The sequence below is a fragment of the Ischnura elegans genome, chromosome 6, assembly GCF_921293095.1.
Source record: "Ischnura elegans chromosome 6, ioIscEleg1.1, whole genome shotgun sequence".
Classification (NCBI taxonomy): domain Eukaryota; kingdom Metazoa; phylum Arthropoda; class Insecta; order Odonata; family Coenagrionidae; genus Ischnura; species Ischnura elegans.
The window spans coordinates 98559303-98582963 of record NC_060251.1 but is presented as its reverse complement, the minus strand read 5'-3'; the positions used below and the strand labels follow the sequence as shown (position 1 = coordinate 98582963).

Genomic DNA, 23661 nt, shown 5'->3' with positions numbered 1-23661 from the left:
GGTTTCTCCATTCATAATCAAAAGAAATGAAAAAATTGACTTAAAAATGGAAAAATATTTATCTGAGGCGACCACTGCGCGAAGACACCCGAGCCTTGCCGAAGCAAAGCGTGACGTCATATGTGCCTAAACTGTCATCGGGAGTCGGGAAATACACTGAGCGCATGCTGTAAACATTGTTTTGAGGGAGGATTTAGCCGATCATGGTCACTTGTGTACGTGCTATTATTCTTCGTAAGTTTTCCTAATGCTATAGTGCAACGATTATTACTTGGGATACTAAAAATATGGCAGTACGGATCCGATTCTTCACCTTTTCGAGATGCGGAGGGAGTAGTGGTCACAGTGGGGGATATATGGGGGGGTTACGGGGGATACAGCCCCCCACCCCTTGGTATGCAATTTGCACTAGATACAATGGTAATTTTTTTCGGACCACCACTACTGCTGGGAGTTTACCCTAACTTTACCCCTTTGCCCCTATCCTGGGTCCACCACTGGACTGGTACATAAACTTTGCAAACTCGAGGACACAAAATGATTTCTGCTGCGGATTAGCTATTTCAAGCATGTCTACATCTACCCCGCAGGCCGCCTGAAAGGCGTGAGTCAGGGGGTGTTAGGACACCATCCATTTGCACATAAAAAGGTAATGCTCCAACGAAATTACGACTGGCATTTATTAAAGTATTTCATGGTTCGGGGGAAAAAGGAATTAGAATATCTATCCCTTCGACAAAATATCTCTCCTAATTTATCACTTCTGTCGCACCTGGAAAAATAATGGGGCTCTAATATTATGTTCTCCGTGTCGGTCTTAAAGATATCCATTTTCAATTGTTCAAGCAATCTAAGCCTAGCGCGCAGCCTCCGAGTCACCAGCGGATCCCAGCCTAATTTGCTTAATATCTGGGTAACGCTTTCTGTACGCCGATAGCAGTTTTGAAGAACCGCGCAGCCTTCCTTTGCATTTATGACTATTACCAAGCAAAACAGAAGGCAATTAACATCTAGCGGCTTTTAATGTGAACCATACTATGCATTCGTTTCTCCATCATCCGTGCCGAGGCGAAAAGATCGATAGTTTGGAAAAAATAACACTTTGTAATTAGTATATTCTTTTTGAAACACTTTGTGCAGTGAAGTTCTAATATGATCTTCTCCGTGTCTCACTGAAATAGCTATTCTCAATCGCTCAAGTAATGCAAGTCTAGCGCACAGCCTCCGAGTCTCTAACGGCTCACCGTCCACTTTGTTAGCATCTGTGAAACGCTTATTGTAAACCCGTAGTAAATTTCGATAACGAAATTTTAAAAGTAAATTTCAAATGATAAAACAGGCATTTTCCTTTCCGATCCATAATTGCCTCTGAGAAAAATCGAACCTGAAAATCGTCATTTAAAAAAATGCGTGTTTTCAAGTTCACCATAGTTATTCCGGCAGCTACATTTTTGGCTTGTTAAATGTATAGCATAAAACGACACGCTGTTCAAATTTCAACTCAATAGAGCTGAAAATACATGCAAATTCGATGTTGGCTACTTTCAACAGTGGGCCAGAAGGGTTAAGATAGTAAATAAGAAACTCAATTTTGCCAAACAAACGGAAAAAAAGTTTAGTTAGAACTATCAAATTCTGATGGAATGTATCCAACTTTTCGGTTCATATGGCACACAGAAAAATTCTATCAAACTGGTTTGGTAATTGTTACCGCACTGGCCACAGCAGTCCGATAAAAACTATCAAAATCAAAAGGGTAATAAAACCGACGTAATGTGCACATATGAAAGATTTTACACCCAGAAAAACATTGTTCTGATTAAAAATCATAAAATTAAGAGTATAACGTAAGTTTCTGCAAAAGAAATAAAAAAAGTGGAGAAAAAAAGCCTGCACGAAGCATTGAATGTGGGCCCCCCGCGTGGTAGAAACGGACTTTATCAACAATGCTAAATCGGTTGCCATAACAATAGCTCATACAAACGTCGTAATATACTATTATTGTAAATAGTTATCGTTTTTTTGAAATGTGAATAAGGTGTGACTACCCCAATGAAAAAATTGTATTAACCTGTATAAAAGTTTTATATTTTTATACAATTGTATACAGGGGTACAGTTTCCCTTTGAAAGCATAAGAGGAATACTGGATGCACACAATTGCATTACGTAGGAACTCCTTATCAATATCTAGGGCAGATGCGAAAGGAAACTTTATTTGCAAGCTTTTTACATCGATGTAGAGATGATTTTAACGTGCTGGGTGATATCCTTAGCATAAATTGGGTCTAATATGATGACTTTTATCACATGTTATTGAACATGATCGCGAATGATTATACTTCAGGAATACCTCTAATTAAAGTTTTAATGTGTCAAAATACACAAACATCTCCCTACAGCTCTAATATCCATGATAATACGCTATTCAATCATTATCTTTGATGCACCAGCTTACGGATAACATTGCAATTTAAAGCAGAAAGAAACAGAAAAATGAACGTTAACAATTTAAAACGTTATCGCCATCACAAATAATGAAAACAAATTCATTTATACAAACCTATCTTTTATGTAAGGCCTGTTTAACAATCTTTAAACTGTAAATGTGTATTGGTATAAACAAAAGAGGAACGACAGACCGTTCGATAGGTTACAAAACACTTAGTAAATTCTATCAAACCAAATTTACATAACAATGCAGAGTTTGACAATTTTTACCAAACAAGCAAGCACCTTCGTAAAATTAATCATAACTTCGATAAAAGGTACCAAACTCTGAATCGTATTGAATTAATTAAGATATTTTTACCAGACTCTTTCGTACAATTGATCAAATTATGAAATATCAAAATGTTTGATGAAATATACCAAGAGCGTTTGGTAAAATAAATCAAGTGCTTAATAATTTACATCAAAGTTTAAGTATATTTAACAAAAATACTCCCTATCACACCAAGTTGATAGTTTTAATCAAATCTTTTTTTCCGTGTATGATTGCAAATGGTCTTAAAATATTATAAAATAGGTATCATGAGTAAAATTAACAATTAGGCCTCTTAGGCAATGTCCTCAACTTAACCTTATTTAACAGAAGACACAAAAAGAAAATGAGCGTTGCTGGAGCTAATTATTTGTGTTAAGAGCATATAAGGACCATGGTTAAGAGATTAAGCCCTAATCACCTTAAAGGCAGCTGCTCTTTGGCTCCATGGTAGTTGAAGGAACAGCAGAATCCTTCCATGGCCTTTATTGTCTTGAACAGATCCGTACAATTTCTCTCTTCTCCAAGCCATCTGCAGCGGACCAGCAGGCTCTCACATGGAGGGTTCAACTGGAATGCAACGAGCGCAAGATCTCCATCGAAGAATGACCGTCAATCATATAAAAATAAGCATACAAGGTGTGTTCAGAAAATAACGGGAACATTTTAATTTATCGGGTTTGGATGTCCGATGTTAAAATTATTTTTTAATTATGTTGACATACGTGCCCCAGATATATGATATGTATCGTATTCATTTTTTACTTTGTACGTGGCAGCCGCTAAGGTTTCATGCATTTTTATGAGGTCGGCGATGTTCATTTGTTAAAGAAATGGATAAAAGGATTTGCATCCAATTATGCATAAAAATGAAATTAAGTGTACCAAAGTGTTTCAAATGCCGAAAAAGGCTGAAAGGTAAGTATGCAATGAGCAAAACATGAATATTCGAGTGGTGTAAACGTTTCCAAGATGGCCGTGAAGACGTTGAAGATGGCGGACGCCAAGGCTTATAAACAACCGATGAAAATGTGCAAAACGTGAAATAAATGGCTATGAAATGGGGACTGCTTTGAGGGCAACAACATAAATGTAGACGAATAAACATTTTTTACGAAAATTCCCGTACTTTCTGAACACAACTCGTAGGTACATAAATATTTGTACGTTGACCTACGATTGTTAAAAATTGTAGGTTTCAAATAATGTCATGATTATAAAATAGTTAATCTATTTTATTTCGTTTGTTTTTGTTTCAAACTTGTCTCTTTTCTATTGTTTATTGAATATTATCCGCACAATAAAATTAAACACTGTCATAAAACTTTTCGCCGGGATTCGCTCGTTGCTGGTTCAACTTTGCGTAATATAGTCGCTTTATTGGGAGTAATAGCGACTTAGTAATTTTCCATTCAAAGCTATCGTAGGCTTGTTTACTTCGCTCAGAAGAAAGTGGGCTTCCAACCCTCTCAAGAAGCTGGGGTAATCTGAAGTAACATATTTTGAATGATTGCCCTACGCTAAGAGGTGGTTTTATTTGGGGATGGGGAAAACTTCTCTTTTTGGCAACTTTCACACTTGCCCATTAAAACTTACGAGAAAAAGGCTTAATGGGGAAGCTGTTCATATTCGTAACTTTTCTTTCCATCTACCGAATTCTGGTAATGAAATGCGAATTTGCAATTGCGATAAAAGGACACCAGTTTGTAATGAGATTTTCTAACTATTCATTTCCCTTGCATTTTCTTTTGTACTTTCTTACTTCCTAAACGGCATTTTAAAATATTTTTTACACTGGGTACACTACAAAAAGAATAATCTAGTTACAGCTGAGAGTAGAAGTATAGAAGAGAAGAAGCAATTCATCAGATGCTACATATGGAACACGATTCCCTATGGGAACGAGGCCTGAAAGTCAACTTGTGCAGAGAAGTCAAGAGTTGAAGCATTCTAAATGCGGTGCTACCGAACAAAGGGAAGTCTCCTAAAAACCTTAATGAGAAGACGGAACTAACAAAGAGTATGAGGGTTCAGGGCGAACCCTTCGAGGGTACAACGCACCGGGGCCGGGAACCAAGCCAGTGGCTTCTACGCCCGATCACCCGGGGAGGGGGAGGAGAGGAAGGGAAAAGGAAAGAGGCGCCGCCGCGATAGGAGCCCGACAACGCCTCTTGGAGAGGAAAGGTGCGGAAGGAACGGGACGGGGAAAAACACCTCAGCGCTATAGAAGCGAAGAGGGGCCTATTATAAGCGAAACCAGGCAAGCCATTATTTTCTAACGATCTTGGAGGATCGTCCTATGAGGAAGAATGATCCAACGATCAGATCGTTAGATGAGAAGACGGAACAACTAACCTGGCTATATTATGAGGCATGATGGCCTGATGAAAAAATTCTTAGAAAATCAGGCCGAAGGGAAGAAGGGCAAGGGACGCCACCGAATAAGTTACATATCATAGGTTATAAAAGATGTAAAATAGAAGAAATACGTAGTTATAAAAAGGCTAGCGGATATGAGAGAGGAATATAGAGATGCGTCAAATCAATCTTAGGACTCTTAACAGATGTTGATGATGCACGCTGATAAGAATGTTATTGTATTACCTCAAATGAAAAATTTATTCGAAGAAATAACCACTAATCAAAGTGAAAGTTTATGAGAATGTGTTGATACGTACTTTCATCATGAGGGCTTCGGGTCCGTATCCCATTTCGCGAAGTGCTTTGGCAACTTCATGGGCGTTGGTTAAGTTAACTCTATCCGGCCGAATGAGTAGGGGTAGCTGCTTCAGGTAATGCAAAGTGTGTTCCATGTTGAGTCCAAGTTTGTCCCTGAAAATAAATAATACACAGACTGAGGGGCGTATTCTAGAAATTTACTCAAGTCGTGATCCTGACTCAAACGATCGACCAGGTTTCTATTGGTATTACGCCTCACAGGAGTCTGAAAGACTTGGAAACGCCAAAAAACGACATTATTTACGACGTTTGCCATGATGTTGCTATTGAATACCTTAATTTACGCAACCAAGATTCTCGGTACGTAGTGAAGATAACCGTGTCGCATTTCAAAACGGCCCCAAAAATACGATTTAAGCAACAAGGAAAATAGAATAATTATTATTTAACCTCATTCGAGTGAATATTTGGGAGCTCCGTTTTTATTAACCTACTTACTATTATTTCTGAAACCGCTCATGCATTTCTATTGCATATACATATATTAAAGAATTTTGGTTTTCTCGACCAAACGAATCAGACTGAACCTGGCCATGGTATGTTGGCGCGTAGAAGACAGTTCCAAAACAAATGATAACGTCTCTAAATCGCATGGAGTCGTTCAACAAGAAATGCAAACGTATGGAAAGCAGTTACACATGAATCTTCTCCGTACGCAGCAGTTACAATACGAATGATGACGTCTGGAAATCCTGTCGAATCGTTCAAAAGTAGTTCCAAATGTGTAGAAAGCAGTAACACATGAATCTTCTCCGTACACAGCAATTACAATATGAATGATGACGTCTGGAAATCCAGTCGAATCGTTCAAAAGGAGTTCCAAATGTGTAGAAAGCAGTTCCACACGAACGCACTCTTTACAAAGGAGTTCGTAAGGGGATTACAAATGAGTTAGAAACGTCTTCATATTTCCAATTGTTGGTACAAGTGAGTGGAAATGAGTTCCACAGAAGCTCTATGATAGATTTTGGTGTTACAAAACAGTTTCAAAAGGGTTCAAAAACAGTTGGAAAGAAAAAATTTTTCCCTGAGTAGTTTATTAAGTTGTTGAGTCGCTAGGTTTCAAGATATCTGACGTCTTCGCCTCACGTTTTTAAATGAAATATCTCTCCTAAAAATAGCTCCACGTGCGAGATTGCACTCCAGGAATACTAGTTTTTAACCCATCTCCGCCCACCATAGCCATATTCCTACATCCTACCATTCCTAGCATATGAGGCTCATGAAGAAAACCCACACTCGTTTTTGCTATCGAATAGGGTGGTTTCCTTTTATTTTTTGTTGCCTAAATCGATAGATTATTACTCCTGGAGTACACATTTCACATTTTTAGATTTTTAAATGACGATATCTATTTTTCTCGATGAAATGAAAAGTGAAAAATTTCAAGCGCGCGAAAACGCGACGGCTAAGTATGAATGCCGGGAAAAGCCCGTGTGACGTCATTCTGGTTCCCGCTGCCGCAAAGTGAGGTGACCTTGGGCGAGGGTATGTGCTTTGCTGGGATGCAGGCTGCTAGCAGGTAGCAGACTACCCTGCTAGCAGGTAGCGCTTGGCTTAATTATGTACTATTAATACCTTATCAAACGAAGGAAACTTTCCGACCACAGCCAGTTTTAATAGGTGATTATTAAGACATGTTTCCCTGATCTCTGTGCCTCATGCATGCATTGGTAATCTCAGACGATGTAAAACTCCTATTTACTCGTGTAGAAACTAGGTCCCTGCGACGTCATGTGGAGTGGCATCACATGGGCGCCAATCTGACCTTTTTCAAATGCGATTAAAAATGACCATTGCCATTCGTCTGAACTGGGATTTATAAAACCAAATAATTTGTATATTATGAATACTAATTATTGGTAACGAATCGCAATCAATGCCTTTCGTTTTCTTTGATGAAGGAAACTACCCTATTACCACAAATATGCTATTGAACCTTGCATTTTGCATTATCATATTTAGGGGGAGAGGGGGAACGGGGGCACGTGCCCACCTCCCAGACGTTAAAAAAATAGACGGTATTTTTAATACAACTATTGATAAAGTGTACATTTTAATATAAAATTTATAAATATTTACATATCAATAACTTTTATATTAGAATTAAGAACCGTTTGGCTGTCAGACTCTGGTGGCCCCCCCAAAATCCTGAATCCGCCCTTGTTACCTTGCAATAACTTAATCCATTTATTAATTTATATTTGAAGTTGGTCAAATTAAGCCTACTTATGGAAAGAGATAAGTGCGAAACGGAAGTTCAATATGAACGCCAAGTATCTGTGAATTAATTGCAGTTATCTTAAAAGTTAGACAGGGAGCAGCATTGTATACACTAATTAACTTTCCTTCTTCCAAAAATATGCTATCCCTGAAGATGTTTCCTTTCAATCACAATCACTGCTAGAAATTGAATTGGCTACCCGCCCTCTACTAATCCTAGCTCTAAAGGCCTGTTTACACGATACATTAACACGTACGAGTTAATGTCTGTTTGCGTGAATGATTTTTGTGGACCGGAACGGAACATGTACGAATGCATGAACCAAATTAGAACAGGTTCTATTTTCTGTGCATGCATTCGCACAAGTTGGGTGGTAACACAGTGCATTTTGGCGTTCATTCTCGCGTTCATACATTTAGACATTAACCTGTACGTGTTAATGTACTGTGAAAACAGGCCTTAAGATTTAAATGGAGCGCAACCCGGGAGATCAAGATGGCCAGATGCGCAATTTCTTGGCTTGAATATTAGTTTTTCTATTATTTACGATTATTTTTATTTTCAGTGTGTGAGAAGCAGAGTCAATATGCTAAAAATATCAGGTCGATTAACAGTTGAAGGAGTTGTTTGCTTCTGAGGATTCTTTTTCATGATCTGAGATAGGTATTACCAGACGGATTGCGCAAGTGCGATGGCTGCCGGTTTGTGGACCTTGTTGACATTGCAGAGCGTGACGGCAGGGAAGGGGACGCTCCACACGGGGTGGCTGGTGCTCTCCAGCGAGACGAGCGTGGGGCTGCTGCTGTAGCGCTGCCACGACGTGAACGACAGAATCACGGTGGAAGCCACGCACGCCGAGCACGTCACGGCCCACAGGGTGCTGCCGACAGGATAAATCCGCGACAAACAAAAATTGTAGAATAAAATAAAATACCTTTATTTTATTCCACACTTAATTTTAAATAGCACGACCCGGGTTTCAGTATCTAAAGCTATCATCAGGTATTACCAGACAGGATAAATCCGCAACAAACAAAAATAATAGAATAAAATAACTTTGTTTTATTCCATACTTTATTTAATAGCACGACCCGGGTTTCAGCATCTAGTGCTATCATCAGGTGATAGCTGATCACCTGATGATAGCACTGATCACCTGATGATAGCACTGATCACCTGATGATAGCATTGATCACCTGATGATATCACTAGATGCTGAAACCCGGGTCGTGCTATTTAAAATAAAGTGTGGAATAAAACAAAGTTATTTTATTTTATTCCATAATGAAGCAATTCCACAAAATAACGCCTGAGACCGTGTATTATAAACAAAAATAAATACATTCGAAATCGTTATCAGTAGATAAATATCCGCAACAAAGAAAAACAAAATGAATTCGACATTGTTTTCATGGGCGTATCCAGCGGGGGGCATGAGGGGGCAGCTGCCCCCCCCACCCCCATAGAAGCAAAAGTAAATGTAGCTCAGAGTGAAAGTTTTGAACAAATTTCCTTTAAACCTAAGAAGAATGATATTAGTATAGAGCATTTAATTAGCATAAAAATATTTGATTTTTGAACAAAAAATTTAACAAACTAATAAAGCGCCGTCATAACTTTCTTGAAATGTTAGTTTCTTTAAACTTTTCTGTGTTATAACTTGATTGACAACGGCTTGCCTCCTCTAGTCTTGGTCCTGGGTACGCCCTTGATTGTTATCAGTTGATAAATATTAGCAACAAAGAAAAACAAATCCATTCGATATTGTTAACAGTTAGTAAATATCTGCAATAATGAAAGACCGATGCATTCGATATTGTAAACAATAGATACGTTACTAGCGAAAATATTGATCCCCACCACAAAGGTAACAAAGCGGCAAAAAAATTAACGCCACCTTGCGTCGTTTTCATAGTTTTTAGAGAACAAAAAATTTAATTAATTAATGAATAACACAACAGAACACACGAAATTCGCACGAATGCACGATAAAAATTCACGGCAATTGTGACCGAAAATCACATAATTGAGGTTTGGTTTAATTGTTAATTTTCGAATGTTTACAACCCAATTTGCATCTATTCGTAACATTAAAATTTAAGTTGTATCAACCTCAAGCCACAGTTCCATTTATTCATTGAAACTTCGCGAAAATGATAGAAAAATACTGCCTTTTCGTGCCATTTTCCCAATTAATTTCCCCAGGAGTAGCAAAGTAGCAATGGATGCGATGGCAAATTACTGCTAGTACCTACATCTATTTTCCGTACTATTACGCCAAAAATATGATTTTTTTCGTGATCACCATCAGCCATATTTTAAAGTACACACACCTGGTCACATCTCAAATGACGTCGTTTAGGACTTAAATATAAGCATTTGTACCCACTTAGGTCCACTAATATACTTCTAATTTGAATTTATCACAAGAAAGATTTAAAAATGGCATAAACACGAACTGAAATTTCTTACAGGATTTCCAACACTATCGCAACACTTCACAGTTTTAATAAGATTGAAATTTGAAATATGCATGCCCTCCGCTTGATTATATGCGTGAGTTTAATTAACTAAGTTAATACCGCCTATGAATATTAGAATACTTCTTTTGGTTCTCTGAGAAATAACTGGCCCCACAGATTTTGCTGACTCCCATGTATTTTAATCAGGAAAGCGCAAAACTATGAATGAATGAATATTGCATTTTGAGGTGCATAAACTCTCTTATTCGATCCAAATACCTTATCTTCCAAGTCGCTATCTCATCCTAAAATGAATGAGCTGAGAAAAAAATTCAAAGCTTCGCCATTTCCTTTGTACGTAAACGGAGCTTAATTCTACAGGTTCAACTCATGGTCAGATACGCAATTTATTCGCTTCACTTTAGAAATGGGTATCAGTATTTAATTATTTATAGTTGAGTGAGCGTAGGTGACGTCTGAGTGACTTTTTGAGACCAGATTGATTAACTAGTTGTCCTGCAGCGCAATCTAACTCGGATTTACCCTAATAAAATAGGCATTAGATAATTAATCTGTATAATCCATCGATTCAATATCAAATGAAAGTGGTGCCGAGCCGGTAAAGTCAGCATTGTATTAATTTTATTTTGCATTCAAAAGATTACTTGCCAAGCATATTTTACCCATTATTTGCACAAACATGAATCAGAATTGTTATTTAATCATGCTAATATGCAGTGTTAAACATTGGAGAAAAAAGTCACACAGAATGATAGTGTGGTAAAATACGCTCAAGTGACATGCTTTTTTTATTAATAGTTCAACTCAAACTCAAGAGACAAGAAATAACAAATAAATAGCCAGAAATGACCAACACCAAAGTTATCAGGCCTAATGGCGTACTTATTGCGATAAAGACTATTACTCACCTTTCTGCAAATTTCCTTCTCTTGGCAGCCATCACTATGTATTTCAATCCATGAATAGAAGTAAATTTGCAGTATTGACCGGCTTGGCGGAGGATCGAACCAAAGACTCCAGGTTTCCTACCCGTCTTAACCTTGGCTGGACGGTCGAAGTGCCTTCCCTTTTTCTTCGTCTTCTTGAGGCTTAAATCCTTAGTAGGACGCATAAATGGGGACTCGCTTCCGATCATATTTGACTGCAGTGAGGCAATTCCCTGGAATCGCCTTTTAAAAGAACTTCACCCAAGGAATGGGGCTTGACCGATATCCTCTCAAGGGTATGAAGTGACGGCCATCAGGAGATACGGAACATAAGATGGTAAGACAGCGACATCACGACCTTGCGTGATGTGTATTATCAAGCATAAGTCCTAGGTGATAGGAATCATTCTTACAGCCTAGATAACAGCCCGTGGTGACAGTAAGCAGAGGATGAACGACCCGTCAGGTAACCTTTGCGCTTGGAAAACAAGAATGACCTTCGAACGTCCACAAAAACTCTCCAGAGCAATGTCTACGAACAATCATTTGTTTGATTATAGAATGGAATTAGAGCTAATATAACTTTAAAAGTTTGCCACAGTTTACAAGTAGCTAGATAGACCTCAAGTTTAACAAAACCTTACGTAAGAATATATTTTAGCACTTTCCTTAAGATGGTTCAATTTTCATCAAAATTATATAACTTTCTTGATACAGACTTACCCTCTGGGGTTGTCCAGGATATCTATCTATAATGGAGTACAATTAATTGAAAAATAACTTATAATTATTATTGGTTCAATTTTTTTAGTTCTTACAACTGAATATGCTTCATCATTTATACAGCTTCTAGTGTAAAATTATATATTTTTTTAATATCTTCATAGCTTGGGTATTTATTAGGATTATGATTTAATTTTTGCCAGTCCACATCTATGTTTGCAGGTGGTGGCAATTCAAATATTATGATATTCTACCCTAATTGCTGTGAACAAGTGATCTCACCTGTAGTTAGTATCCTCCAAAATATATACCTACCTACCCTTATTACCAGAAAGATGACGCGTATTCCCACTGCAAAAAAAGGAGAAAACTTATAATATCCTCCACTTTGGAGGTATTTCTTTCCCAATCCCAGAGCTGCACAAAATCAATTTCGATTTTATTTTAAATACAAAATAGGGATCACTCCTGAAAATTTTATCTCAGTTCAAAAACGGCCAAGTATACTGAGGAAAATAGGCATTTCAATGCGAAATGCAAATACAATTTTACAATATCTACTTTCATAAAACATTATCTATTTTTGGACAGTGCCATAAATATTTTTCAATACGCCACGCAATTTTTATTTCCACGTAGTGTGTGTTTGCTCTGCCTGGCTCTAAAAACGTTCACGCGCTGCGTGTATCCGCGCGAGTAGATGTGTGAACACATTCACCATCAAAATTATACCGTGCTAACACTCAAAAGTGCGCAAATGAATGCACGCCCAGGAAATAGCCCCTGTTCTAATTTCGTTGGTGCATCAATCTGAGCATTTTTTCAGCCACGCACTTGAACGGGTTAATGCATCTACATCTATACAAGGGCGTACCCAGGATCAAAACTAGGGGGTGGATCAAAACAAAGTTTTAGGTAAGATTTAGGCATGGAGAAGGTGAATGAAATCAACATTTTAAGGAAACTTTCACAGCTCTTTATTAGGTTTAAAAATTATTTGCTAGAAAAAAAATTATTTAACTTATGGACATTTGCGATTTTTGCTTCAAGGGGGGGGGACTGCCCTTTCCTGCCGCTCGCTGGTTACGCCCATGCATCTATATATGTTACAACCCCGCAAGCTGCCTCAATCGGCGGGTGGCGGTAACACAAGCCGCTAACAAATAAAAAAGTAATGCTCGAACAAAGTTCCGCCAAGGTTTTATTAACCCTTCCGTGACTGTGCTTAGAAAAATTACGCGAACGACTGCGTGGGGTATCTCAATTACTCCATTTATTATTCATAAATTATGTGTTGCAATTTAGTCTTACCTGTAATTCAACACGATGACTCTTTCTTTAATGATATAATCTTGTTTTATAATTAAATTGTAGCCAACATTTAGGTTTTTACATTTATTTTATGCGAAATGGCAGGAATCTTTCAAATTTTTCTATAGTAACTGTACAGTGGCGCAGCGAGGGGGGAGGTTTGGGGGATAACCCCCCCCCCACCCCCGAGAGCTCAGGGAAAGTTTCAAGTTTAATCCATTTTACTAAATTGGATTAATATTTCTTATAGAATAGTGTTAGGATTATTAAAATATCATCCACAAAGCCGTAAAAATCACAATTTTGCACCATTTATCTTAAAAAGTGTGTGGGGAAGGGCACCCAGCATCTCCCGCTTATCCTGGCGGGTATTCCATACCTCCTATACCCCCAGTATTAGTTGCGCCTAAACCACCCCCCCCCCCAAGCCTTAATTCCCAGCTGCGCGTCTCTCTAAATTTCTCATATGTGCATTGTGACGGTAGCGGCCGTCCCAACCCTGGCCTTCACCCCCTCGTTCACCATCCTCACCCGTTTCCTATCTTCCCCCTCCCTTTTTTCACCCAAGTATGCAAGGTGGAGTGGATGTGAGCGAGTCCGTGTGAGTGAAGGTCAGCTATGACGAATGCCCAAGGTATCCCCCTATTTTCATTTTTTTTGTGTGTATGCGTGTGCGTCGGAACCCCCTCTTTTCCCTCGGAGATGTATATAAGCCTAATGCACCGCAAGAAAAAAGAGAATCCTTAATTGTGTTACTGACTGTGCGATATCCAGAAAGTGGTTGCACTAAGAGAAAAAGTGAAATTACGAGGCAGAAGAAATAAGGCAGCGAGCGGTGTAAGACGGGAAACCAATTCGGACGATCAACTTCGGAATCCAAAGGTGGTCGCCATGGAGGTTCCAGGGGCAGCCAGGCCGCGCAAATTGCCGTCTCCGAGAAAATAGGAGGCCGCACAAAGATAGACGAGCCTGCGTCCAGCCCGAACCACGGCACTAAGGAATGGAGTCATCCGGTGGTCATCCAGGTCACGTAAAGTTATATTGCCCTGACCCCAGTGATACCACCCCTGTGTCCGAGTACTTGTCCCCGTATGCAGCAATACGCCACTGTTAAGGTACCTTGTGCAATTCATCGACGCCTCAGTGATTTTTCTCATTATGCTCAGACTTAGTCAGCAACGGAACTTAAATGTGTAATTGGGACAGACTTTATTACTTCCCAGATATAAAAAGTGTAACGAAGTCTAATAATTGAAATAAGTCCTCTTAACGGCATACATTTTGGCTTTTGTTAGATATTTTTAAAAAATTGTTTCATGGTAATTTCAAATGCCCATTGCATAAATCATTTATTATTTCATCCATTCATCACTAACCCAATCATTTTCACTCATCAGGTTAAAAATTTCATGTAAGATGTTTCTTATTTTTGAATATATTTGTGCGAATGCTGAATGAAAAGGTCCTTGCATTTCTTTGGGTATTTCTACGAAACCTATTTAACTACCTTCACCTGCCGCCGAGTCGTCACGCGTCTTACTACAATTTGGATCTCTTCACCACGAAACAAGCTGCGAACGGGAATCCCCCGCATTTATTGTAATGCTAAATTAAATCTTTCGATAAATCGTCCTGACTGGCAACTTAATGAGGTTTATCATTTATGGGTGGTTTTCGCGGTTTTCATCCGGGCAACCGACGTTGAACCATTACAGTATTAACAAAAGAAATATGTTATTGGTACCTAAGTTACTGTAGTAATAATATAAAATTTGTTGATTGATTAATTTATTGTATTGTGAACCTGGATACTTCATAAGAAAATAAAAATAATAAGTAGCACATAAATTACAATTAAAAATAGTACAAAAGGTGTAATCATCCAGAATATTGTCGTTATTGAGGTTATAATGTAATAAAATTTATTGCATTCAACTTTTATCCACGCACTCACATAACAAACAAGTATTTTTTCTTCCCGCCAACAGCTATGCGGGGTAACTCAGTTACTACCCCAACAATAAAAATTGAAGCTTTCAAAAGCAATTTAAAAGTAAAAAAATAAAATCGTCTCCCAAATAGAAAAATAGTGGTTCAGCTCAAATACAAAAAATATCAAAGGAACAAAAATAAAAAATATTCAACATTAACATAATTTGGGGTAACTGAGTTACCCCGCACAGTCACGGAAGGGTTAAATCCCTATAATGATCGGGGAGAAAACAAATTCCCATACCGATCCATTCGGGAAAATATCTCTCTTAATTTATCGTTTCGGTCGGACCTGGAAGTACAGTGGGGTTCTAATATGATGTTCTACGTGTCGCTCTGAAAGATATCTATTCTCAATTACTCAAGCAAGCTAAGCCTAGTGGGTAGCATCCGAGTCTCTAGCGGCTCCCAGCATAATTCGTTCAACGTCTGCCTGACACTTTATGTTCGCCCGCAGCAGTTTTTGACGAATCACTCGGCTTTCTTTTGTATAAAATTAAGTCTTTTTACACCGGATACCGTACGCTCGCTGAATATTCAGGGTGTGGCCTGACGAGAGGGAAATAGCACCTCTCTTTTACTTTTTGGGATAAGGCCTAAAAAAATCAACAGACGCGGGCTCATTCATCACAACCGGACTAGATCAACTTTTTTTTATATTAATTGTATTCTGAAATTAAAAAATAATTCGTAATTGCATTTTAATTACAAAATATCTTCGGACGTTTTATTTCGATATCATCATCATAAGTAAACAATTCTAAGCACATTTAATTGATTAATGCAGCTTTCAATTCCACTCTCCTATACTCAAGCCTTTTCATAACGAGGTATTTCTTTCCAAGGGCGTACCTAGGATCAAAACTAGGGTTGGGGGTGGGGGGGGGCAAGCCATTGTCGAGGGGTAGGCAAGCAATGGTCTAGGGGGGGGAGGCGAACCAAGTTGTGACATTTTAGCATGGAAAAGGTGAATAAAAGCAGCATTTTAAGAAAATTAATACAGCGCTTTATTAGTTAATGAGATTATTTCCTTGAAAAAAATAGTTTTATTTTAGTTACATATCTTATACTAATACAAATAATTTTTCGTGGGTTTAAAGAAAATTTGTTGAATACTTGCGTTTCAATTCAGTACTGATTTTTCCTAAAGACTTGCGATTTTTGCTTGTAGTGGGGGCAGCTGCCCCCCCACCCCCTGCCCCTCGCTGGGTACGCCCATTTTTCTTTCCTTTTACATTCTTTATAACCTGTCCTAAGTTACTCATTTGAGGTCGCCCCTCTTCCCTCCTGCCCGTCCGTAGAGTCTGCCAGGATAATGTATAAAAACCAACATACGCGGACAAATGCTGACTAGATCAATAAGCATTTTGATTTCATCTGTATTCTGAAGACATACAAAATACTTCTTAAAAGTATTTTAGTTACAAAATACTTTCAGAAATTGTGATAGCAGGTGACATCTAAGGCGATGAAGAATATTAAGCGGAAGGATTATGTAAGAGTTAAAGTATCAGTTGAAATGAGAATTGAGTGGAGAGCTGCTTCAAACTAATCTTCTGATTACTGACTGATGATAAGCACAAAAATATGCGCTTCGGATGAATGCATTTTCGATACCGCCCACACCCAAAAATCCACCCCTAAAGATAGCAGCTAAGGTGTCGTGAGCTTTCACGCTTACGGCCGACAACACCAGAATAGCTTCGCTGGAGGCGTCGTAGGCCAAGGACGTCTCTATTTATCGCCTGCACTTTCTCCCTTCAATTTCAGCGGGACATGTGGCCGTAAAGCAGAACGAGGATGAACGCAATATCGCCTCAGGGCCTCCCTAAAATGAAGTTTCTACTTTTGCCGTACAGTCCTCCTTCCACGGCTATTGTGTCCTCCACTTTCCATTTCTCGGAAAAATCTGCCCTATAGGATTTAAGGCTATCAAAGAGGCATTATCATTCCCATTGACTCATCACGCGGCGGTATTTCCCTATGCACGGGGGGAAATATTTTTTTCACTAAAGTATTCTACCACTTAAGGTGCAGTTACTTTCAAAAGTTTTAGGATAAAGTGTGTGGCGCCTTCTACTTCTCACGAAAATTTCAAGGGTGCGCAAAAGATATCTAGAGATACCTACCTTTACTTTTATCGTAATAAAATAAAAATCAAGTCAAGAGCGAAGTTAAAGAAAAGTTTAAAAAAACTGTTTATACACACATACAAGACCTAACTTCTTATGATACAAAGAAGTTAGAATTGTGATTCTGTAATATTCGGCATAATGTGGACGGTCCAGCAAGGGGGGGGGGTCGCCCTCCGTGACCCCCCATACATATCGCCACCATCCTAACTCCTTCTGCACTCCTTGGTCACGCACCGCAAATATTTCGTTTGTGCGGGAAAACATATGTTCTCGATTAGATAAGTTACTTCATTATTGCAAATTCATCATTCTTTTTCGATATATGTAATGATTATTCCGTGAGTATTTACTAGTATGTACTTGCCCCGGTTTTCCCTTCTGATTTGTATATTACGTGTGAACAAACACTTCTGGTAAATTTGATGTGAGAAATGCATGATTGGGTCCCCATTGGAGCATAATTCTATCTAATTTTTTTCTTCAGCTCGTTCAATCGTTTTTTTATTCAATACAGTTTTCTACTATTAAATTAGCATCAATTCATTAATATACCTTTTCAATGATAATGAGTCATGCACAAATAAGGAATTACCGTACTTGTTTTAAGAATGGCTACAATTTTAAAGGTTCGGGATTTGCCCAAGAGGGTAACCCGACGGTGAAGGGCGGAAAAAAACCCAGTGACAGTGAAAACGAACCTACTGATTTAACACCGGCGCCAAGGAGACATAGGTACTCATTACCATTTCACTATTGCAAATACGATAATCGGTTTCTGTTGGTTTTAAATGTTTTCTGTAGTATAATGTAGGTATCTAATAAGCTCGTCTAGTCATATTTTATTCATTTGCAGTTTTCTACTCGTTGCAAAATTCGCTGCAATCGATTTATATACCTTTTTAATGGTAATTAGTTACATACAAATTAGGGATGATGAAAGGATTGACGTATACTTTTCAAGAATGACTTTTTAATCGATATTTTTTCCGTGAATAAGTTTTAAGACATAGCATTTGGCCTTCTACAAAAGATTATCATCTGTCGTTGTCGATCAGGGTGAATTAGTGGGCTAGTGGGTAGTACGCCATGTATACAGCTGAAGTGTCTAGCCTTATCGGGTCTAGTGTTGGTAAGTATATTGACAGCTCATTCAAAGTGTCTGGGTTCAAACACCGGTGATTCCGGAGGTTTTCCAATTAAAGCCTGTTCCCTACCGTCCGTCGTATGGGAGGTTAAGCTATTGTCTCATAGGAACCTTTCGTTTAAAGCAGGATAAAGGCGACGCCGCGCCGGCTTTCTTCACACTTAAAACCTGCTCTCAAGGCGCCAGTGAAGGGTGGATCAGCGTCAGTGTAAACGTAATGATTTAACACCTGCGCCAAGGAGTCATATATGACTCAAAATAAGATCCAAAACATTTAAAAAATCTATATCAACCCTTACACCATGACATTCTGTGGGGGTTGAAAATCTAAAATGCGTTATTTTGTGGTCATTATCAATAGATGTTGCCGAGATAGTTGTCCATAAATTACGCGAGGTGATTTTGGCGATTTTTGGACCCCTACCTCCCCCCTCAGTGACATATCGTGAGATTTGGCTCGACCCTCTCCCCCTCTAATCCGACGTGCGGTTGTTCAAAATGCGTATTTTCGGTGTCAATACCTACGTTAATCTATGCTTCTATGCGTTGGAATTATTGAAAAAATACAATATTGAATTATCTTCATTTCAAAGTAGTTAAGACTAGTGTTTAAGATAATTAAGATCGTAGTCTAGAATCAGAGTGAAAAAATTAAACAATAAAATGCGAAATACTGAAGTCGATAAAAGAATACTCATTCTAATTCGGTCCACGGGAACTCATACACGCTCTCAAGAGTGACTGCTACACTGTTTCTTGGGGAAAAAATTACGCGATACTTGCCAGGACCCCCACTCTACCCAAAGTGAGATTAGGGGAGAATCGGCTTGACCCCGCCCCCTCCCTCCCCTGAACGCCTCACGTAATTACTGGATGTCTCCTTAACCCATTAAAGCCCACGAGCAACTTAAGTTGCATCAAGGAAAAAAAATTCTCCTTCCCTCCTGGAAGCTCACAAATATGCAGGAGAATACCCTATTTAAGGGTTATTCCTTCTTCTAACTAGGTTATTTTTTAAAAGCGTCCAAGCAAAGAGATAACGGTGCTTTGCTGCGCCGACCCTTTTAGGGTCCGTCGCCGCCAATTGTGCTTCTGACTCTGTGCTGCTCGGGAATATATACCATCTGTCCAGCGGAATGCATATTGGATTTGAATACTCCAAAATGGTAAGTAAATATGTAATTCTCTTTGAGTAAAATATTTCGTGATTTGGCTAGAAAATAATTTTTTTATTGATGGTCAAACTTTTGATGCAACTGAAGTTGCTCGTGGGCACATAGTAGTACTAATTTTTGCCTTTCCCTTAGAATTTGTCTCCTTTGCCTTGAAAGATTGAATACCAGTTTCAGTTCTTCCCATGCATTCAACAAGGTGTAAAAAGGTTTTTCTTATGTATTACTTACTAAATGTTAAGGTGAGGTGGAGTAAGTGCGACTGCGGGATAAGTGCGACCTCCCTTGAGGAAGATCGTATTTCTGTTCTCAAAGCAGGTGGCGGTAGTGCAACATATTCCATACATTGTAATGGAACCAGAGCCAACAACTTTGTAATAATTATCCCTTTAGTTCTCGTTTCACATGCTTAGAAAATATACCCGTCCATTCATCTCGTAGTCTTAGTTGGTTTTGATGAGAGGCGACACCGCAGTTCTCTAAGAATAAACGCATCGGAGGTGTAAGGTAAGAACTGTATCTTGTTTCCTCTTCTTTATGGAATGGTTTTCCTTGCTTTACTCTAAATTTTGGAACTCGGGTATTATATTTAGTTTAGATGGGGGGGCGCACTTTCCCCGCCGTATAGAGAGAGAATTTTTTCAGTGATTCACCTACATATTATACATTGAATCTCATGTTTTAGCAAGCCTAGAAAATTTTCCTAAGCTAGTTAAAATTGATGTATGCTATTTAGGGGTCGCATACTCCCCACATTACCTTACATAATATTGATCATTTCCATGCTTTAAACGTCTATAACATTTATGAACTAGCTTTTTTGCTATTAGCATTTGTAGGTGCCGAGTGATTTGCAGTGAGGGCTGTTCTTGCTGAGACTGTTCGTCTATTGAGACATTCTTTTAAAATGTAAGTTCATTTAACAAGTTATTTATATCATATGAATTTACGATTTCCCGTGTAAATATAAACTTAAATGATGTATTTTCAGGTCTCGACAGCGTCTGACCGTAAATGAAATAATAAATATACTTGAGGAAGAGGGTGACGAACACAGGCCGCAGACAATAATTATAACTGGACCGGAGGAAGGTGCTGAGGCTATTACGGATGAAGATTCCGATGAATCAGATGCGGAAGTGACTGGAGATCCAACGCATCTACCACGACGTGTTTTGGATGCAGAAGGACAGCTTCATTCGAGGGAAACTCTGCCTGAAGAATCGCAGTCAGAGCAACCGTCGACATACAAAGGGTGCAAAAGGATGGCCAAAAAACGCAAGTTAAAAGATTCAACAAAAAAATGGTCGCGCGATTTAACTGAGTTAAATTTTAAATTACCTGAGTTTATCCCCCCTCTAACTCCGAGTAGATTCTCGATCAATCAGTCACCCTTTGATTCCTTTAGGGTTTTCTTTTCTGAGGATTTCGTGTTGCACATAGTAGAACAAACAAATATGTATGCGAACTTGAGAGGGAATCATGGATTCAGCGTAGCTAGTGAAGAGATATATGCATTTCTTGGCATATTGCTATTCTCTGGATACCACTTTTTACCCAGAAAACGCCTCTTTTGGAACACAGATGATGACTGCAATGTCACTATTGTCAGAGAAACAATGAGAAGGAATAGATTTGATGATATTCTCCGCTACTTACACTTAGCAGACAACACAAACCTTGATACTTCTGATAGATTATATAAAATACGGCCAATATTTCAATTTTTAAACAGAAATTTTAAGCTATTACCTCCCAGGATGAACTGCTGTGTTGATGAAACTATAATTCCATATTGTGGAAAACATGGCGCAAAGCAGTTTATAAAAGGAAAACCAATTAGGTTTGGGTTCAAACTATGGTGTCTGGCAGAATCAAATGGCCATATAATTCACGCAGAGCCCTATGGAGGATTGTGTACTCGAATCCCGAAGTCTGATCTTGGTCAAGGAGGTGATGTAGTTGTGGGCTTATTGGAAAAGAGTCAACTAGAAAAAGGTTCAAGGTTGTTCTTCGATAACCTTTTCACATCTGAAAAGTTACTGTACACTTTAAAGGATATGCAAATTGGAGGGACTGGCACACTACGTGAAAATCGAGTGAAGTATGCAGAAAATGAGTTAACAGAAAAAAATAAATTCAAAAAAGAAGCTAGAGGAACGATGGAGGAAAGAACCAATGGTGACATACTTGTTACTCGCTGGAACGATAATGCAGTGGTAACAATGATGACAAATTGTATCCAGGGAGGAAATAAGGTTGTAAACCGTTACTCAAGGAAAGAGAAAAAAAATGTTACTGTTCCTATTCCTCTTGCCATTGCAGAGTACAACAAATTCATGGGAGGAGTAGATTTATGTGACCAACTATTGGCCATGTATAGGGTGAACATCAGGACAAAAAAGTGGTGGTGGCCATTTTTCGCCTGGGCAGTAGACGTGTCATGTGTTCAGGGCTGGTTGTTACACCGACATGTGGGGAGTACAATGGACTATTTACAGTTTCGACGAGAATGCGCTCTGTACATGATGAGGCATTTTGGATCTCCATCTGCTGGACGTGGTTTTAGACAATCACATACGGGGGCTGAGGAAATCAGGACTGATCACTTAGACCATTTGATAACTAAAGGGTCATCGAAGTATAAAGTATGTGCTCAGTGTAAAAAAAGAACAGTTTACATTTGCAAAAAATGTAATATTTCTTTACACCCAGAATGTTTTCTTGCATTTCATGAGAAATGACGAAATATTTTGTACATGGTGGAAACACCCGGTAAAAACTGTTTAAAAAAATGTAACTCTAATATTTTATGCTCATTGTATCTATGATGCATCCGAATTAGTGATATAAAAGAATAAAATGACTAACATGTAACATTTAAAAAAAAGTATCTTTCTCATTACAATACTAATGAAGATCCTGAATTTAGTTCACTCAAGTGCCCACGAGCAACTTGAGTTGCATGTAAATATTTCTACATTGAAAAATGCAAAAAATTTAAAAAATCATTTATTTAGTATCAATGAGTTCATATAAAGTAATTCAGGTTAAAAAATTGAAATTTTTGTAAAAAAAATCATTTGGGCACTAATGGGTTAAGAGTCTTTCTGGGCGGAAATTTTGGAACCATTTTTGTTTACTATCAGAGACTGTTTAGCCACAAACTGACTGTTGACTATTTAGAGTGAAGGGGAACCCTTGGCAATATAAAGCAGTGCACGTGGGGGGATAAGGGCATTGGCGTTGCCAGGGGGAGGGTCTGGACTCCCTCCTCCCCCCCCCCGAAATATAAAAACACAATTATTTTCCCTCATGTAAAAAAATATATCGAAAAATTATGAATTTACAAAATATTTCTTCAACAAATGAAGTTTTCTCGATTATGAAAAGTGTTAAAATTAGTTTAAAACCCTCTACTTAGTACCCTGTTTTTTTTAAAATTTTCTTTCCCTTAACACATTGCGTATGGATGGCGAGAATTCTCATCATTTTCTTCCCGAACGTTCCGGACGGATGACGAAGATTCTCGTCATTTAGGCACATCAACCAACATAATTTTAAAGCGTACAATACGTATTCGTTAGTATGTTTTCAGTTGTTGTTCGTTATTCATAATGAATTGATGCATCATAACATTTGATTGGGTGAAGTTGTATTCTAAACATTAGCTTACCTCGGTACGCAACGTGTTAAAGAGCCCATCACCCACCAAGAGGCTTTACAGTAAGAAAGCCAGCGTTCCTACTCACGTGACAAATATTACCTCTGGACATCGTCCCCATTGAATTCTACAATCAAGGCTCACAGGTTAGCTTTTGTTAATCCTTGCATAGATTGACAGGAGAGGACTTTATTCTGCCTTACCAAGACCAGCTTGACAAAGGGAGTAAAATTGTTTTCGATTCAATACCAAGTTAATTTCTCATTCAGCTTGAGCAGATAACCCCTTAAGAGATGTAAGGAAAATTATGTATACATAATAATTAGTTGCTTTAATGATTTATGGTACAGCATAAGATATTCATACGGAGGAGGAAGCCAATTTT

General features: G+C 38.4%; 2 protein-coding genes across 2 annotated transcripts in view; one reads left to right on the top strand and one right to left on the bottom strand.

The window, feature by feature from the left end:
* Positions 1-11892, bottom strand: part of LOC124160346 (sodium channel protein Nach-like) — a 31275-nt gene extending 19383 nt beyond the window's left edge. The window contains exons 1-4 of the mRNA XM_046536188.1: positions 11118-11892; positions 8397-8606; positions 5442-5595; positions 3185-3333 (exon numbers count right to left, since the gene is read on the bottom strand). Coding sequence (XP_046392144.1) covers positions 3185-3333; positions 5442-5595; positions 8397-8606; positions 11118-11344 — 740 coding nt within the window. The 5' untranslated portion in view covers positions 11345-11892. The remainder of the gene's footprint in view (positions 1-3184; positions 3334-5441; positions 5596-8396; positions 8607-11117) is intronic.
* Positions 11893-19330: 7438 nt separating this feature from the next.
* On the top strand, positions 19331-22587 carry LOC124160368 (piggyBac transposable element-derived protein 3-like). Its single transcript, XM_046536207.1, has 2 exons — positions 19331-20521; positions 20604-22587. Coding segments are annotated over exons 1-2 (1755 nt in total). The 5' UTR covers positions 19331-20519; the 3' UTR covers positions 22357-22587.
* Positions 22588-23661: the final 1074 nt, after the last annotated feature.